General features: G+C 38.6%; 1 protein-coding gene across 1 annotated transcript in view; it reads right to left on the reverse strand.

The window, feature by feature from the left end:
- The window catches only part of GRID1 (glutamate ionotropic receptor delta type subunit 1), a 737,595-nt gene that overhangs the window by 104,936 nt on the left and 614,750 nt on the right, over nt 1–17,909 (reverse strand). Inside the window, exons 9-12 of the mRNA XM_037804973.1 lie at nt 16,192–16,293; nt 14,548–14,745; nt 10,682–11,006; nt 9,386–9,524 (exon numbers count right to left, since the gene is read on the reverse strand). Of these exons, the coding sequence (XP_037660901.1) occupies nt 9,386–9,524; nt 10,682–11,006; nt 14,548–14,745; nt 16,192–16,293 (764 nt within the window). The remainder of the gene's footprint in view (nt 1–9,385; nt 9,525–10,681; nt 11,007–14,547; nt 14,746–16,191; nt 16,294–17,909) is intronic.

Raw genomic sequence — 17,909 nt, forward strand, 5'->3', positions numbered from 1 at the left:
AAGGTCATCCCTGATGCAGAGAACCATCATGACACAAAGGAGGCTGTGGCTTTTCTGTAGGAACAGAAACTCTGTCACATGAAAACTAAAAAGGAAAATATTTATATGGAAATTTATGTCACAGTCTCCCAGACATGCAAGCCCATGTTAAGATCTGAGAGGATGATTCTAAACGCAGCCAAGGAGACACTGCCTACCTGTTTATCAAAAGAGTTCTCCACATTCAAGGAAGAGTAAACCAAGCAACACAAACAACAAATACATTATTGAAAAGTATATGAACACAGTAGAAGATCTAATCAGAAATATGTGAGATGAACTGAGAGACTGTCCCGGAATGAGCAGGAAAAGGGGCATGATTTGAAAATGACCAAAGAGAGAGTAGTAGATATGAGGCCTGAAAACACCAATGTATGGAAGGTCAGTGTTCCTGAAAAAAGACAAGGATAAATGGGATATAAATATTAAGGAAAGATTTAATAGAAAGCAAAATTATGGGCTAGAGTACATGGTTCTTTTGCAAATCCTAAGGACTGACATGATGCTAAGCATAATTAATGCCACACAAGCCAACTCTTTAATAAATATTGATGGAAGGTCTCAATTTCAAAGATATCAATAAGGTTAATTACAAAGGAGAAAGAATAAGAAAGAAGTGGAGGAAGGGGGGAAGGAAGAAGGGTAGAAGGAGAATAAAAGGAGAAGAGGGGGAAAAGGACCAGGAGAAGAGAGAAGAAGAGGATCAGTAGGACTGGGTAGAAATGGAGGAAGAGGCGAGGAGGAGAAAGAAGTGGGAAAGCAGAGAGAAGAGAAGGAAGAGGCGAAGAAGGGGAGAGGGGGGAGTGGAGGAGGGGAGAGGCTGAAGGAGGAGAGGAAAAAGAGAGGGAGAAGGGGAGGAAAGAAGAGAGGGAGAAGTGGAGAAGTGAGGGGGAGGAGAGGAGGGGGAGGTGAAGAGGAGGGGAGAGGAGTAGATACATGGGGTATTACACACAGGAAGAAGACACTGCAGAGTCCTGTACAGAACTCCAAGGGGGAGAGGTTGAGACTGAAAGGTATTATATCCAGCTAAGTTTTAATTATGCGTAAAGGCAGCAGAAAGCTATCCTCAGATACTCTGTCTCAGAAATTATTCTACTCTTCCTATACATATTGCTCAAAGAGCTATGGTAGCTGATCAAAAATTAATCAAAATAAATAAATAAATAATGTCTAAATAACTTTATAAAGAGACATTCAACAAGCATTGAAGCCATTGGGATATAAAACTTGGTCTAAATAATGATTATACATATGAGTGAGATAAAACAAAAGAATGCAGATGCCAAAAATAAATCTTAGAGAAGTCATAAAAGGTAAGAAAAAAAAGAACCTTATTAAACGAGATCTAAAATCTCAGATTATATCAGCAAAAATCATTAAGTAGGTGGAAGAATGAGAGGATGGAAAAGTATTCTATTCTCATTCTATTCTCATTTTATTTAGGGAGAGGTATGAATATATGGTTTCAATCTTGATTCTGAAAGACAAATAGAGATGCAAATATTGTAAGACTAAAGGGAACCACTGGAAGTTAAGGGAATGCTTAACTTTCAGAGGTGGGTAAATCCATAGTAACAATAATGAAAAAAGGTGCTAAACATCATGAAAACCACTTGAAATGCATAAGGCAACATGATAGAAGTAAGATCAAATATGCTATATTATAAATCCTGTCAATGATAAATATTCTATATTACAAGACAAGGCTTATAAAATCCAATTAGAATTCTAATGCATGCTGTTTACAAGAAAAATACCTAAAACAGACTCAGAACAGACAAATATTTTTTAGGTATACAGAAATAGTAATCAGAAGGAACTATATCACTATTTGGTAAAGAAAGATTTAAGGTATAAAACATTAAATTGGAAAATGATAATTTATATTGATAGATATAATTTTAATGGAGTTTGTGTGTTACTAAAACGCATGTTCCAAATAAGAGTTTATCAATTACATAAAGCAAAATTGGATAGAAACACAAGGGAAAAGTTGGACTTAAAGGCCTAAAGAAAAGTAAGTTCCCTGTGCGTTCATTTTAAACATTTATTTTAAAGAATTGAGGTTAAAATAATATTCAACTGAAGATATAAAAGAAGAAATGAAAAACATAGTGATGGATGAAAGAGGAGGAATTAATAAAGGTAAAAGCAAAGTAGAGAAGTTCTTAAAAATCAATAAATAATTATATCAGGGCTTCATGTGCCAGGCAGCATAATGTGGGCTTTTTCAGTCTAATCTCTCAAGGTTCCCCACATACCCCTGTGAGGCAAGTAGTTATCAACCTCTGAGGAGAAAAGTGGAATACAATGAGATAAATTATTTGTCAATTACCAGAACAGTGGACTGGATCACACTAACTCTAGAACTTGCACACTTCACTATGGTGGCAAATATGACAGTAAGATCCAAGGGGGAAAGGAGAGAATATCAGATAGCCAAACCTCAGGATAGGTTTAGGGAAAAATTAAACACATACATACACAGTTACAAAAGAACATTATATAAATGAGAAAGGACATACAATAGCAAATATTTAAACAATTCAAAATTAAATATATATTTTAAGAGTAAGTTCTAATATCTAGGTAAACTTGTATTTTAAAAACTGTAAACCTTATTCAATCAATAGAAAGACAAAAAGTATTAACAGTAAAAATTTTGATGTAGAAGACTACCATTGAAAAATTGGAATTAAAAAATATGTATCTTCTAAAAGTATATATTGGATGGTTTCAAAAGGAGTTATGTGTATGTGTGTGTTGGGGGTGGCAGGATCAGAGCCATAAGAGCAAAATTTTGTATACCATTAAAATTGTTACTAAACTGAACTAGATTTCATGAATTAAGATGTTAATTGTAGTTCGAAGGACAACCACTAAGAAATGACTGAAAAAAATATAATGAAAGAAATGTCAAGGAAATTAAAATGGAACATTAGAAAATAACTATTTAACAGAAGAGAAGGCAGTAGTGGAGGAAATGAAGAATGAAAAAGATATGACATATAGAAAACAAATAGAAAAATGACAGAAGTAAATCCTTCCTTATCAGTAATTTCATTAAATATAAGTGAATTAAAATCTAAAATCAAAAGGGAAAGATTGGAATAAGAGATTTTCAAAAAATGATCCATCTATATGTTAGATACGTAAAAAACTGACTCACATTAGAGTCAAAGATGCAAACAGATTGCAAGTAAAAAGATGGAAAAATATAGTCTATGCAAACCATAACAAAAAAAAAGAGCTATTGTAGCTATACTAATAGCAGAAAAAAATAGACTTTATGACAAAAAGAAGATACAAAGAAGGACATTACATACTGACAATAGAGTCAATCCATCAAGAAACTATAGCAAATATAAACATATATGCATCTAACAGTAGTTCCCTAAAGTTCATTAGCAAATACTGACAGAACTGAAGGGAGAAATATTTTACCAATAATAATTGGAGATTTCCATACTCCCTTTCAACAACTAGACAAAAGATCAGCAAAGAACTAGAAGAATTTAACAACACTATAAACCTACTAGACATAACAGACATCTGTAGAACATTCCAACCAACAACAGCAAAATATATATTCTTCTCATGGGCATAAGGAACATATGCAGGAACATCCAGGATAAACCACATGTTAGGTTTGGAAATCCTAGGTTTTGTAATTGGAAACCAATACAGGAGGAAATTTGTAAATTTCACAAGTATGTGGAAATAAAACAATATACTCCTAAATAATCAGTGGGTCAAAGAAGAAACCACAAGGGAAATTAGAAAATACTAGGAGAAGAAAGACAAAGGAGTTGTTTTAATTTTTTAAAATTAGATACTTCCCATGTTATCCCAACTGTTTAGAGCAAATATGATAGCGGAATGCTTCCCAATTGACTTTACAAAATTAGCTAGACTTTAAAACTTAATAGAAAAGTATAAATCAAATTCATTTTTAAATATATTTCAAAATTCTAAGTAAAATGAAGAAAATATAACCCAGCAGCATAAGAACACCACCACATGACAAAAATTTTATGATGCAAATGCATATATGGCTTTATATTGTGATAATATGTAAGTCAAAGAAGATCAGAAAAGGAAAAATATGATTATTCTGAAGGGTGTCAAGAAAGCATTGATAAAATTCACCATAAATTCCTAATTTAAAAGAAAATTAGGAATTTTATCCCTACAAGTACACGGATATTTTCTTAATGTGCTTAAGAATTCCTTGTAGGCCACGCTCACATTTGACTCTGAAACAACAGTCATTCATATCAAAGCCATGGTTAACAGTGGCTAAATAAGTACAGTTCTGGATTTGAGTTGAATGTTTAAAATACAAAGAAAAAGAGAAGAGAGGAGAAAGGAAAGGAGGAAAAGGGAGCAGGAAGGAGAGAAGAAGGAGGGCAGGAGACAACGGTTATAACAGACGGTCAAAGTTAGCACTACTTTAGATATTAGAAAATCCAAGAGAATCAACAAAGAACATGTGAGAATAAGTGTTGAAAAATTTGACTGTTTTGAAATAAATATTTAATATGAATAGTTTTACCACATTTAGCAACAGTCAGGATATAAAATAAAGGCTATCTTACTTAAAAAAAATCCATAAAATGTTCATCAAAACAGACCATATTCTGGGCCATAAAATAAACCTCAACAAAATTAAAAGAATAAAAATCACACATAGCATACTCTGTGACCATTTGGAGTCAAACTAAAAATCAATAACAGAAATATAACATGAAAATCTCTAAACCCATGGAAATTAAGCAACACACTTCAAAATAATCCATTAGTAAAAGAATAAGTCTCAAAGGAATTTTTAAAAGTGCATTGAATAAATGAAAACAAAAGTGCAGCATACCACAATATATGGGATGGAGCAAAGGCTGAGCTAGCAGGAAAATTTGTAGCACTTTTGTAGTACATTTTGTACTACAAAATTTGTAGTACTTTTATTAGAATTTTATAAGAATTTTTATTTTATTAAAATCTGTAGTACTTTTATTAGAAACAAGGAAAGATCGCAAATCAATAATTTAAGGTTCCACTTCAAGAAAGCGGAAGAGCAAATTAAAACCGAAAGCAAGCAGAAAGAGGGAAAGCATAAACAATGAAAATGAAAATAAGGAAAAATAGAGTAAATCAATGAAACATAAAGCTAGTTATTTGGAAAAAATCAACAAAATTGATACACCTCTTGCAAGTCAGACAAAAACATAAAGACAGAAGACAAAGGAATGAAATAGGAAATATAACTAAATTCTGCAGCCATTACAAAGAAAATAAGAGGTAAGAGGATACTATGAACAATTTTAGATTCATAAATTCAAGAACTTACAAGAATTCTATCAATTCCTTAAAAAACACAAACTAGCAAAACTCAACCAAGATGAAAGAGACAATCTGAAGTGCCCTACCTATCTAAGAAAGTTAATTCATAGTTTAAAAACCCAAAAATGAAATCTCCAGGCCTAGATGGTTTCCCTGCAGATTTCTACCATGCATTTAAAGATTAATACCAATTTTGCACAATCTCTTCCAGAAAACTGTGAATGAGGAAAAACTTCCTGATTCATTTTATGATTTAAGTATTACCCTGATTTCAAAACTGGACAAAGACAGTACAAAATATGAAAAGTTCAAACTAATACTGCTAATGAACTTAGATACAATAATAATCAACAAAATATTAGCAAATCAGACCCAACAAAGTATGAAAATAATTATGCACATGACCAAGTGGAATTTACTCAATACATGTAACATCTAAAAACCAATTAATGTGATCTACCATATTAACAAATTGAAGAATAAATCCATATGATCTTATTCTAGGATCCTGACTGCATGTTTCTTGGACTTTTTTCTCAAAATTCTCTTTGCTTTTATTTCTTGGTCCACTTGACAATTTTATCACTTGTACCTCTTATTCCTTCTTGGTCTCCCAATCACACCACAGGGATTTAGAGGAAGGTGTTGGATCAGTCCACGTGTATGTGTCTTGTGGATTATAAATTATTAGATTCTGTTTTTACCCAAATATTGGGCATGCTTTAATGACAACGAGAAGATGTCATGATTTGGATAGGGATGGGTTCCTTGCCAAAAGGAATGTGGTACCTGTCCTCTAGGAAGAGACTGCTAAAACCTTGATATGGATTATCCTAAAGAAAAAAGTCAGACATAAATCAAGAATAAGAGGGAAGAGTACAGGTTGTTCTGGATCCCAGAATTCAAACCATATTTATAAATGTATAATTCACTTAGTATTTGGTTTAAACGGGCTTGTTGAGCTAGCTTGGGAAATGTTATTTTTGCTATTTTCTACACAGCAAATATTTTCCAATTTATTGATCAAACAACTCAATAGACTTTTAAAATACAAACCATTTTTTAAGTTGGAGGCTGTCTGTACAGTGGTTTCTCTAGTTATACATAAAATGTTTTTACTATAAAATTGAGTTAACATAAAATACTGCTTTATGTCATAATAAAAATATTAGTACTAAAAAAAATCTATATGATCATATTAATTGTGCTGCAGAAAAAGCATTCAACAAAATCTAAAGCCCATAAATATTCCCAACAAATTTGGATCTATAGCTTAAAACAATTAATCCTATAATTATTGCAATTCCTATCAAATTTCGAGCAATTTTTTGTAGACATAAACAAGTTTATTCTAATTAATATAGATAATTTTAGAGAAAGGTACAGGCCGTAAAATTGCTAAAATAATTTTAATAATGAAGAACAAAGTGGGAGGTATTACTCGACCTGATATAAAGCCTTACTATAGAGCTACAGTAAACAAGACAGTGTGGTGTTAATGGAGGGATACATGCATAGGTCAATGGAGCAGAACAAAGAACCCAGAAATAGATGCACAAATATGTGCAGCTGACTTTTGACGAAGGTGTAAAAGCAATTCAATGGAGGAAGGATAGCCTTTCGAACACAAGATGCTAGATCAATTGGATATTCACAGACAAAAGAAAAATAGAAGGGTGGAGAGAATGAAGGAAGAAAAAGAGGGAAGGAGGGAAAGAGAGAGGGAGGGAGGAAGGAAGGAAAAAGGGAGGGAGGGAGGGAGGGAAGGAAGAGAAAGGAAAAAGAAAAAAGAAAAAAGAACCTTAACCTAAACCTCACACCTTATATACAAATTAACTAAAAATGGATCAAGGATTTAAATGCAAACTATAAAATTAAGAAAGAAAACATAGGAGAAAAGTTTTGGTATCTAGGGCTAGGCAAAGAGGTCTGAGAATTGACAACAAACATGCAGTTCATGAAAGGATAAGTTTATCAGTTGGACCTCATCAAAATTAAAAATTTATGCTCTATGAAAGATCCAGTTAAGAGATTGAAATGGCAAGCTACAGAGTGGAAAAAATTATTTGTAAAGAAATAGTATCTAGTATGTGTAAAGAACTCTCAAAATACAACAGTAATAATCAAATAATCCAGTTAGAAAATGGGCAAAAGACATGAAGAGACATTTCACTTAAGTGGATATACACATGGCAAATAAGCACATGAAAAGATGTTCAATATCGTTAGCCTTTAGGGAAATGAAAATTAAAACCACAATGAGATATCCCTACATATCTAGTAGAATGGTAAATTTCAAAAATAGTAACAACACCAAATGCTGGCAAGGATGCAGAGAAACTGATCACACATCCATTGCTGTTGGAAATGTAAAATGGTACAGTCATGGTGGAAAACAGTTTGATAGTTTCTTATAAAATTCAACATGAAATTTCCATACATCCAAGTAATTGCACTTTTGGCCATTTATCCCAGAGAAATAAAAACTTATGTTCACTCAAAACCTGTACACGATTGTTCTTTGTAGCTTTATTCGTAATAGGTGAAAACTGGAAACAACCAAGATGTCTTTTAACAGGTGATTTATTAAACTGTGGTACATGGAATACTACTCAACAAAAAGAAAAAGGAAAAAAAAAGGAACAAATTATTGATAAACACAGTAACTTGGATTAATCTCCAGGGTATTATGCTGAGTGATAAAAAGCCAATTCAAAGAGGTTATATACTCTATGATTCCATGTATATAACATTTGAAATGACAAAATTTTAGGAATGGACAACTGATTAGTGATTGCCAGGTTATAGACCGTGGTGGCAGATACACAAACCTATATGTGTGAAAAAAATTGTATAGAACTAAGAAGAGAGAGAGAGAAAAAAACCAGTACAAGAGAAGAAATCTGAATAAAATTAGTAAATTATTTCAATGCCATGCCCTCATTGTGAAATGATACCATAGTTTTGCAAAATGTTCCTTTTGGGGGAAACTGGGTAAAGGATACAAAGGCACCTCTCTGTATTAGTTTTTACAACTGCATCTGAATCTACAATTACTCAATTAAAATTTCTATTTTAAAAAATAAATGAGATCACATCATACTGAACCATGGATCCTAATCAAGGAGTCTGAACCCTTTCAAATAGGCAGTTGGGAGCCACAGAAGCTGGTTGAGGATGGATGACTTGATTAGAGCTGTCTGTCAAAAGAATAGATATGATGGCAGTAGTGAGGGTGATGGATTAAAGAATAAGTTACTGAAGGCAGGAACTCAGAAAACCCTAGTCAGGGCTCAAGTGAGAAATAATATTGAGCCTGATATTGTAATCAACAAAGTGCAGAATCTATCCACACCGATGTCCACTGCAGCCACCACAAAGACAACATAGGCTTACTTTGTCCAACTCTTGTATTTTTTACTATGTATGGAAATCTGATCACAAAACAAAGGCATATCCAAGTGTTACTTCACTACCTTGAACTTATTCTTGTACGGCATATTTTGAAAATTTTGTACAATTGAAAATAGATAATGAAGAAAAATATTAGTCCTTGGTTTTAATAATTTTATATTTCATATGTATCATTAAAATAAGTTTACTAATTGTAATAATTGGCATGATTTTTTATCATTTTGGGGTGTTTGAAGATTTGAAAAGGTATATTAGACTTGTGATTTTAATTAGTTTTAATATGTTTAGAGATTTTTGAGTAAATGTTTGTAATCAGTGTTCACATGTCTGACGAAATGTAAATCATTCATTTTTAATGTTTTGATTTGTTAGTTTTGTAAGCAGAATTTAAATGTTCAAATAAATACTATTTAGTGAAATTATACATTTATTTAATTGTGTATAAAATAAAGCAAGCTCATTTCCATGTGCTAAAGATTCCAATCATCCTCTGCCAGACAGATCCTGGATGTGAGCCCATCTCGGACTCTGTTCGCTGCACCAGGCCACCTGGACAGGTATACGACCCCCAGATCCGGAGGCATGGTCTTACCTTATGGGGTTGTCCATCCTGGACACTGTAAGGAAGGCAGCAAGGTTGGCTGTGTAGGAAGAGCACACGATGAGAGTGAAGAGCCACCAGCTGCCCATCACGATGCGCATGGCCATGGAGTTGACCGAGGACTCGCCACCTGCGGGAGGCAGGCACAGGGGATTGGCCCGGGGCCCTGCTCACCCTCCCGGCCCTGGGGAGATGCTCTTCCCTGTGGCCAAGCACATGGGACTTGGCACTGCTGCTGGCGCTCCTTGGCCCAGTGGAGGGGACAGGAGCAGGGAAATGGCAGCCAGCTGGGTGTGGGGCCTGATGCAGTTCTGAAAAAGGATCCTTGGGCTAGACTGACCACTAGTCTTGGAAAGGGACCCAAGAGCACCAGAAAAAAAAACCTGGTTTAGTGCCAAACACTAAAATCTTAACCTACAGTAGTAAGAACTTCTAGGGTTGCAACCTAATGCCAGATGCCTTTTCAATTTCAAATTCACATATAGTAATCTCAGGAATTCTGTAAATCTAAAATTACCTCCTATCCAGAAAGCCCCCTAGCTTTCTTTTAAACCTCAGAAATGAGACGCACCTGATCACTTTTATTAATATTCAGCCCTCCTAGATGCAGTTTTTTTTTTTTCAGGGTTTTATGAAATCATTGAATGTGAGTTTCAGTCAAAAGTTGCCTCTCCTTGTGGTCCCTTAGGTGGTAGCAGAAGAAAGCTTCCCACTGCCTGTTCTGCTTATATAACCTCACAAACCCTTTGCCACGGTGCAAATAGGGCTAAGATTTGGGTTAGCAGCTTTGCGATTTTATAGCTTCCAGTCAAAATTGCAGGACCCTGCAACTCATGCATGCAGTGCTAACCAAGCCTCTCAGAAAAAGGAGCAGTTTACATCTCACTAATGGATGAACTACTGCTTAGATGACTGCAAGACAATTGCGATTTTTTTCCCATTAAAACTTCAAATTTAAGCAAGATTCAGAGTTTCATTTCACAATCTCATGTGCATAACAATCAGTCGAATGTGGGAGGGAGAAGAGTGCCAAGCAGAACTTCAAAGTTAATTTTATCTTAAGTGGAGAATCAAGATTTGAAGCCGAGTTGCTTGTTGTCATTTCATTTAATTTCCATCTGATATTACTCAGATAAAGTGGGAGCAGATATTAGCACTGTCCTGGAGATGAAATAAAATTGCACGTAAAATGACTTTTGTAAAATGTGTCTAAGGACGTTGCCAATGGATAAATAAATTCTTCCGGGACCCTCGGGCTATGCAAACATCAGAAAACCAGGACAGTACCTTGCTGTACGAAGGCTCCGTAGACGATCCAGATGGCACTGTGCAGGGTGGCCGAAGTGGACGGTCGGGGCTGGGCCGTGCTCTGAGCCCTGACAGCCTGTATCCGGTTCAACACAAATATCAACACACCAACCACAGGGATGGCTGCCGCAATGCAGGCCCAAACCGCAAAATCAAATGGAGCAAAGAGGGAGAAGATGCTGATTTTCTCCTCGGGCTTCTTGATTAGAATCCCCACCGAATAGTCCATGTACCGTTTGCTGAAGTCCACGACACTCTCCCTCTCTGGGGTGATGGTGATGGCTGAGATGGCCAAGTCTGCTCTCTGAAAGGCAAAACCATCTCATCAGTCCTCGGCCCTCAGCTCTACTGATTTGCTGGGTTCTGTCCTGGGCCAGGATCTATCCTCTGCCCTTTGGGCTGTTCTGCTCAGAGGAAATGGGTTTGAGAGTTGACACCCTTGTAACCTTGGATAATGCAGGGAGAGTCCACCACTAAGTCATCTATTATTCCCTCCTGAACCTTATAGAGTTCTCTCCCCAATGCTAGAAACTCCTGGAAACCTTTTCTGGAGACAAGAGTCTGGTAAATCACCGTCATTCCTACATGGATTATAGTTGTTCTTCATTTCCTATTGTTCCTCCTAGCAAATCTTAGCTACCTCTCCTTTCTTTTGCCTGTGTTTCTCTCCCACCCCCACCAGGAAGGCTCATCTGCATCCTTCCTATACCTCAAAGCCACAGAGATATCCCATTTTCCCAGCAAGCTTCTCCAAATTCTATTATCCCACACTCCACACTGATCTCTCTCTTTTCTAAAATACTTCAGAATTTACATAGCATGTTCCCTTGAATCTCATTAATGCATTGGTCCCTGATTGTTTTATATGCATATTCTTTATATGCCAGATAATAAAATCCTCCAAATAACAGCCTATAACTTGTGGCCTGCAGATGCATGGGCTTATTCTTCATAGAGAAAAACTAACACTGCAATATGATTCTCTGAACATGCTGTTCTATGACCCCAAAATTAGCTCCCAAGACTCTGGCTTTCTCAGCAGGTTTCACTTTAAAAATAGACAAAGAATTCATTGATATGGAACTAGATAAGACTGAGGATAAAGCTGCTAAGACTGCTAAGGGTTAGATCCCTCAAGCCAAGATGGTAGATTACAGGCAATAAAGGGGTCTAGAGTCCCCCTTTATCTACAAGAGAACTAAAGTGTACAGTGATCACAGGAGGTGTCATCAGAACCAGGTTTGTGTCAAATGACCAATCATGACAACTGGTCAACCTAAATACTCAAACTGTGGAATCACACTTTATCAATTGTGCCCCCCACCCCTAAAAGATATGTTGAAGTCCTAACCTCAGGTATCTATGAATGTCACCTTACTTGGAAATATGGTCATTGCAGGTGGAATTAGTTAAAATGAGGTCATATTGGAGTAGAGTGGACCTTTAATCCTTATAAGAAGAGAAGAGACATAGATAGACACAGAGAAAGAGGCCATGTGACAATGGAAGTAGAAATTGAAGTGCTGCAGCTATAAGCCAAGGAACACCAAGGATTGCCAGGAAACTATTCAAGGCAAAAAAAGAGGCAAGGAAGGATTCTCGCCTACAGTTTTCAGAGAGAGCAAGGCCCTGCCAACGTCTTGATTTCACACTTCTGGCCTCCAGAACCATGAGTCAATAAACTTCTCATTTTAAGCCACCCAGTGGATGGCAAATTTTTGCAACAGCCCTAGGAAGCTAAGACACACATATAGGAAGATTTTTGTTAGGTTTAATACATGGGATAGAGGGAAAGATAGAATGATGTCCAAAATTGTGAAATCTAACAACATATCTAGAACAAGGAGAAATACGTTGACGGTGACTATATCAGAGCTCTCCTACGCTTATGAACTTGCATCTCTGACTCTTGCATCTTGTCCCAGCAACTTAGGATTCAGGGATTTTTTTTTAGAATGGGAGAATTTGGTATTTAAGAGCTGAGGAGGAGATATAGTGGAGTGGGACAAGTTTACAATACAGGATGCAGAGAAGCTCACTTATGAAACAAGAGTCAGAGGAGGCCCAGCAGTACAAGGATGGTCTTTGAAAGGAGAAGAAATGCTTCCCATTCTGAAGATGGAGGGGATGGCAGGTGTCTACTGACAAGAATTTCATAGGAAGATGAAATAAAATTGCAGGCCTAGCAGACTCAATCATATCCCTAAACACAGGAGTGGAATCTCTCTTTTTGAATTGAGAAGAATAGAAGATTATCAGGTGGCTTAAAGAAAAACGCAAACTTTTGCAACAGTGTTTGAGTGGTGATGTAAATGAGGACAAGTTAGGGCACTTGGGCAGTGCTGAAGGCCCACTGAGGTTGGAGACAACACATCATTCATTCTGCAATCTGCCATTTGTGGTTTTCTCCTCTTATTGCATTCAGCAGCCTGGATGGAGGTCAGAGTCAAGAAGGCAGATAATAGGATTAATTCAAGGCTTAGGTGCAGCAAGAAATAAAGAAAACAAGGGAATCACAGGGGATGAAATGAACAGTGGTTTGTTTGGTCAACCATGGTGGGCACACTAGTAAGGGAAGAATGCAATATCAGAAGAGCATTCAAAGCATAAGAGAAGGCTGAACCTCAAATACATTATGCTAAGTGGAAGAAGCCAGACACAAAAGACCACATACGGTTTCAACCTATTTATATGAAATGTTCAGAAAAGCAGATCTCTAGAGAATGAAAGTAGATTAATGGTTACCTGGGACTGAGAATGGGAACTGGATTAGACTAATTGTACATGGGCTTAAGGAATCTTTTTGGATGATGGAAATGTTCTAAAACTGGTGGTGGTGGCACAACTGGGTCAATTTACCAAAAATTATTAAAACATACATCTAAAATGGGTGAATTTTATAAGATGTAAATTTTACTTCAATCAAGTCAGGTTTTTACAAAAAGCTTATGAGAAATTCAAGGAGCATCAGGCCTTGTTTCTGGATCTATGGGTTGAAGAACAAAGGGCCAGTGTTTGAGGAGCGTAGGCCCAAAAGAGCCAGAAGAACAGCAGCTTATGACAAAGGAGTAGGGTAGTGATATTTAAGATTCAAGATCTCAGGATACTAACAAGATGCCTGAGAGTGGGGCACTGGAGTAGAGACAAGCAAAGGTCCCTGGGGGTGAAGAGGTCCAAGCACTGGGTTCTAGGGCTGTCGATGGGAGTCAGAAATTGTCAAGGGTAATGGCAGCATAAAGCCTGGCGAGGAAGAGTCAGAGGTCAAGGGATGACAGAGGCAAGGATGGGGAGCCTGGGGACATGGCCCCATGCCATGAGTCCCAATGAGGATGCAGATTCCACAAGAGGGAGAAAGGGCAATGGTTTGAAATTCGTATGGGGAGCTGGGAGAATGCCACATACCTACTCCTAACAATGCAAACACATGCATACACACAAACACACACTTACACTTACTCATACACACACACACACATACACATCCCACTTGTGGGCTATGAGGGAAAGAAGAATAAACACTTGCCAGTAACCTGGCAAAAGCTAGTTCCTATGTCAGGACAAGTGCTTCAGGAGTGGGTTTTGTGGAAGGTATAATATCGAGCAGGCACAGTAGACAAGCTTCAGGTGAATCGAAGTGGCAGACAGGGAGAAAAACCAGAGTGTGAGAATGAAGGGGCAGAGGCTGGGGGTTGAGGAAAAGAGGCTACAATGGAGCCTTCAAGTGCACAGATCTGTGGTCTGTTTAGCTGGTCCCCAGGTTCCAGCCATGTAGCAGGGCCAAGTGTAGCTGTCACCCAGAGGTAGCCTGGGATACCCCTCCCCGTGGACCCACTTTCGGGACCTACCTTGCTGATGAGCTCCCCGATCATCCCGTTCCAGGAGGTGTTGTGAAGCTGGTGACCGTACCTGCCATCCGGGGCCTGGTAAACCTCATATTTGAAGCCCAGAGCCTTGGCCAGCGCATCCAGGACGTCGATGGAGAACCCTTTGTAGCGCTTGGGCTGCCCCAGGATGTTCTCAGCCACCATCACGAAAGGTTCTTCCTGAGGACAACAGGGTGAATGGTCTTCAATTAAATAACAGGTTTATGAACATGTTTCCAGGGGACTGTTGCAGAGACCAATCTGATCAGTCATGACTTTAGAACACTTAGGGATGTGGGCTACTATTTACCCCATTTGGTCCTGAGGTCTGAATCGCCCTGCCCTTCCCTAAAAGCAGTTTATGGACATTCAGAATATCTTGCATGGGGAAGGTCACCCCAACTGAATGTCAAAACAGAGGAATGGAAATGTATCTGTCCTATGATATGTAATTACAGGATCTCCTCAAAATCCCAGGCCCCCGGTAACGTGGTTTGTTTTCATTCCTTCACATGTTACATGCATGATAATCCAGGACTCTCTCCTTAGGAAATGCCAATAATTCTTTGAGACCCACGTAAGAAATGTAGATACTTCTCATCCATGGTCAGAAATGGTAATAAACCTCTGTGGTATTAGTGGAGAGAAGATGATACGTCTATTGGGTTGTAGTAGGAAATGGATATTGAGTAACTGGCCAAGGTCATACCATGGTTGGGCGGGGGGAGGCTTGACCACCACAGTGCTGGGTCTAAAACCATGCCCTATCCATGTTCACACATTTGTGCTCCTGTGGAATAAGTGCATGGCCCTCTGGAAAACACCTCAGCCCTCCCCACCACTCCCTTTCCTTCCTGAGTGAAACTGAACCAGAAAAGGCCCTTTGGCAAACAGCCCCAGAGAATATGTCTCTTAAATTTAAGTTTGTTCCAAAAAATAGGGTGTAAGGTTTATTTGTGATGTGCATCTGGAGAATGCAGAAAGACTGTTGTCAGTGATTTCGAGATCCAGGGAGATTCCAATGCCTCTCTGGGACAGAGAGGAACATTTGAACCGTGTCTAACTCAGCCAATAAGAGATGAATATAGAATGTCTCCTACATTCTGAAGAAATGAAGAAGCTAATGAAAGAAAGATGCTTCTAAGGTCTCTTAAAAATGTAAATGTCTATGACTCCAGGCCAACCTTGCAGATTAATTACAACTAATGAATGGTCTTCATTATGAAGTTTATGCCAAATGGGCCTATGAGTGGTGTTGGGGTTCCAGAAGAATGTCCTTCCAGAATTTTTCTGGGGGGACCCTGGTTACCAGCACAGTTTTCCTAAGGACCATCAGTAACTCAAGGACTAGTTCACATCCAAGAACAAGCAGAGCAGGTGGGCCCTCTCTGGAGCTCAGCTGTCAATCTAGATGAGTGGCCCTTCTCTAGAGCAGCTTAGTTGACCTCCCCTCTAAGACCTAGAGCCACCAGACACAACCTCCACCATTATTTCTCCATTCTTTATGCACACAACTATTGAATGGAAAGGCAAACCACTACTCAAGGTGCCCTTCTCTGCTATACCAGCCTTAAACCAGAGAGAAGCCTCAGACTCAAAATCCTGAAAGGTGAAGCATAATCCTACCAAGACAGTCACCACTTTGAGAGTCAGTCCTTGGAGGCGGCTGCCCATGGGCCTCTCTTGCAAGCTGCCATTCAGGCCCTTCTCTGAGTCCCACGTTGCCAGCTGTGAAGGAAAGAAAGGGAATGTAAGGAACAGAATGTGCACCTGGGCACACCTTAGGACCTCGCATCTTCACCTGGGATGTGGTGTCAGGCAGGTAGGTGGGCAGCAGAGACCCATGGCCATCTTCAAACCTTAAAGAGAACAGAGGTGTACCAGGCAGAGGGTCCCACACCCTCCGTCAGTTCATCTGAATTTCTAGGACTTGCCACATCACTAAAATGAAACCAAATGACAATGCCTCATCTCCGCAACAAATATTTCTGTCCAAATTTTTTTTCTGTTCACCCACTGAGGCCATGTCACTGTGTCTCCCATAAAGTGTCTTCTTTCTTGAATTACTCCTATGACGTTCTCAGGGCAGAGACCCTTTAAGTTTATCCACCAGGAGCAGAAGGAGGCCTAGCATTGAGAGAAGTCACAAAGACACAGGTTCACAGCTTGACCTACTCCCTGGTGTCTACAGCAGAGCAGGGTCAAGAGCTGCCATTGCTGTGGTGCAACATGCATTTCCCCTGCTGTGCAGATAGACACCAATGGCTGGATGAAAGTGCTCTAAATCTGTGATATCCGCCTGACCCTGCAGGGTCTATCCAATAGCCGGATGCATCTTTGACAGGCACCCAGAACTGGTCGAGGAAACTCTGTCCTGGATCAGAAGGAAGAGGAAATGCTGATATTCTTGCAACTGCTTTCCCTCCCTGACTGCCTGCACAACTGGGCTACAGTCTGGTCAGTCATCCTCAACCATTAATTGGTCCCATTTCCCACCAATCTGATCCAGACCTCTGGGAGGAAGGACTGGGCACAGGTAGTTTCAGAGCTTCCTGAGTGATGCTGATGTTTAACCAGGGTTGAAAACCACAGCTTCCAGGGCACTGTGTTTCTAACTTGGCTGCACAATAAAATCTCCTAAGGATCTTTAAAAACATACTGATGGCTGTGTCTCCACTCCCAGATATTCTGATTTAATTGGTCAGTAGCAGGCTGTATGTGGATGTTTTAACTCTTCAGGTATTGGGGACTGAATCATGCCCCTAACAAAACACATGTTCAGATCTCAACCCCTTGTCCTATGAGTGTGGACTCATTTGTAAATAGGACCTTTGAAGATGTTATCAGTTAAGGTGAAGTCAAAATGAAGGAAGGTGGGCCTTAATCTATTGTGACTGATCCTTATCAGCAAAGAAAATTAGACACAGAAGAAGAAGCCATGAGGAGCAGCCGAAAGCTGGAAGTCAACAGAACCCAGAAGAGAAAGGGGAAGAGGCCACCATGTGTATTGCCATGTGATGGAAAAGCCAAGGAATCCCAACGATTGTTGGCCAGCCAGAAGATACTGATTCCAGAAGGAAGCAAGCTTTCTTGCCTCTGAAACCATGAGCCACTAAATTCCTGTTGTTAAGCAAACTCATTATATGGTATTTGTTTTAGCAGCCAGGAAACTAACACACCACATGATTCTACGTGTAGCCGGCATTGCAAACCACTGCTGTAGATTAAAGCAGTGATTTTCAAATTCTGATATTTATACAAATCACCCTGGGATTTTGCATGTACTTTCTGGTTCTGAGGGCTGAGATTACTCATATTTAACAAGCTTGCAGGTGATACTTCTG

Source organism: Choloepus didactylus, chromosome 15 (genome assembly GCF_015220235.1).
Source record: "Choloepus didactylus isolate mChoDid1 chromosome 15, mChoDid1.pri, whole genome shotgun sequence".
Taxonomy (NCBI): Eukaryota; Metazoa; Chordata; class Mammalia; order Pilosa; family Megalonychidae; genus Choloepus; species Choloepus didactylus.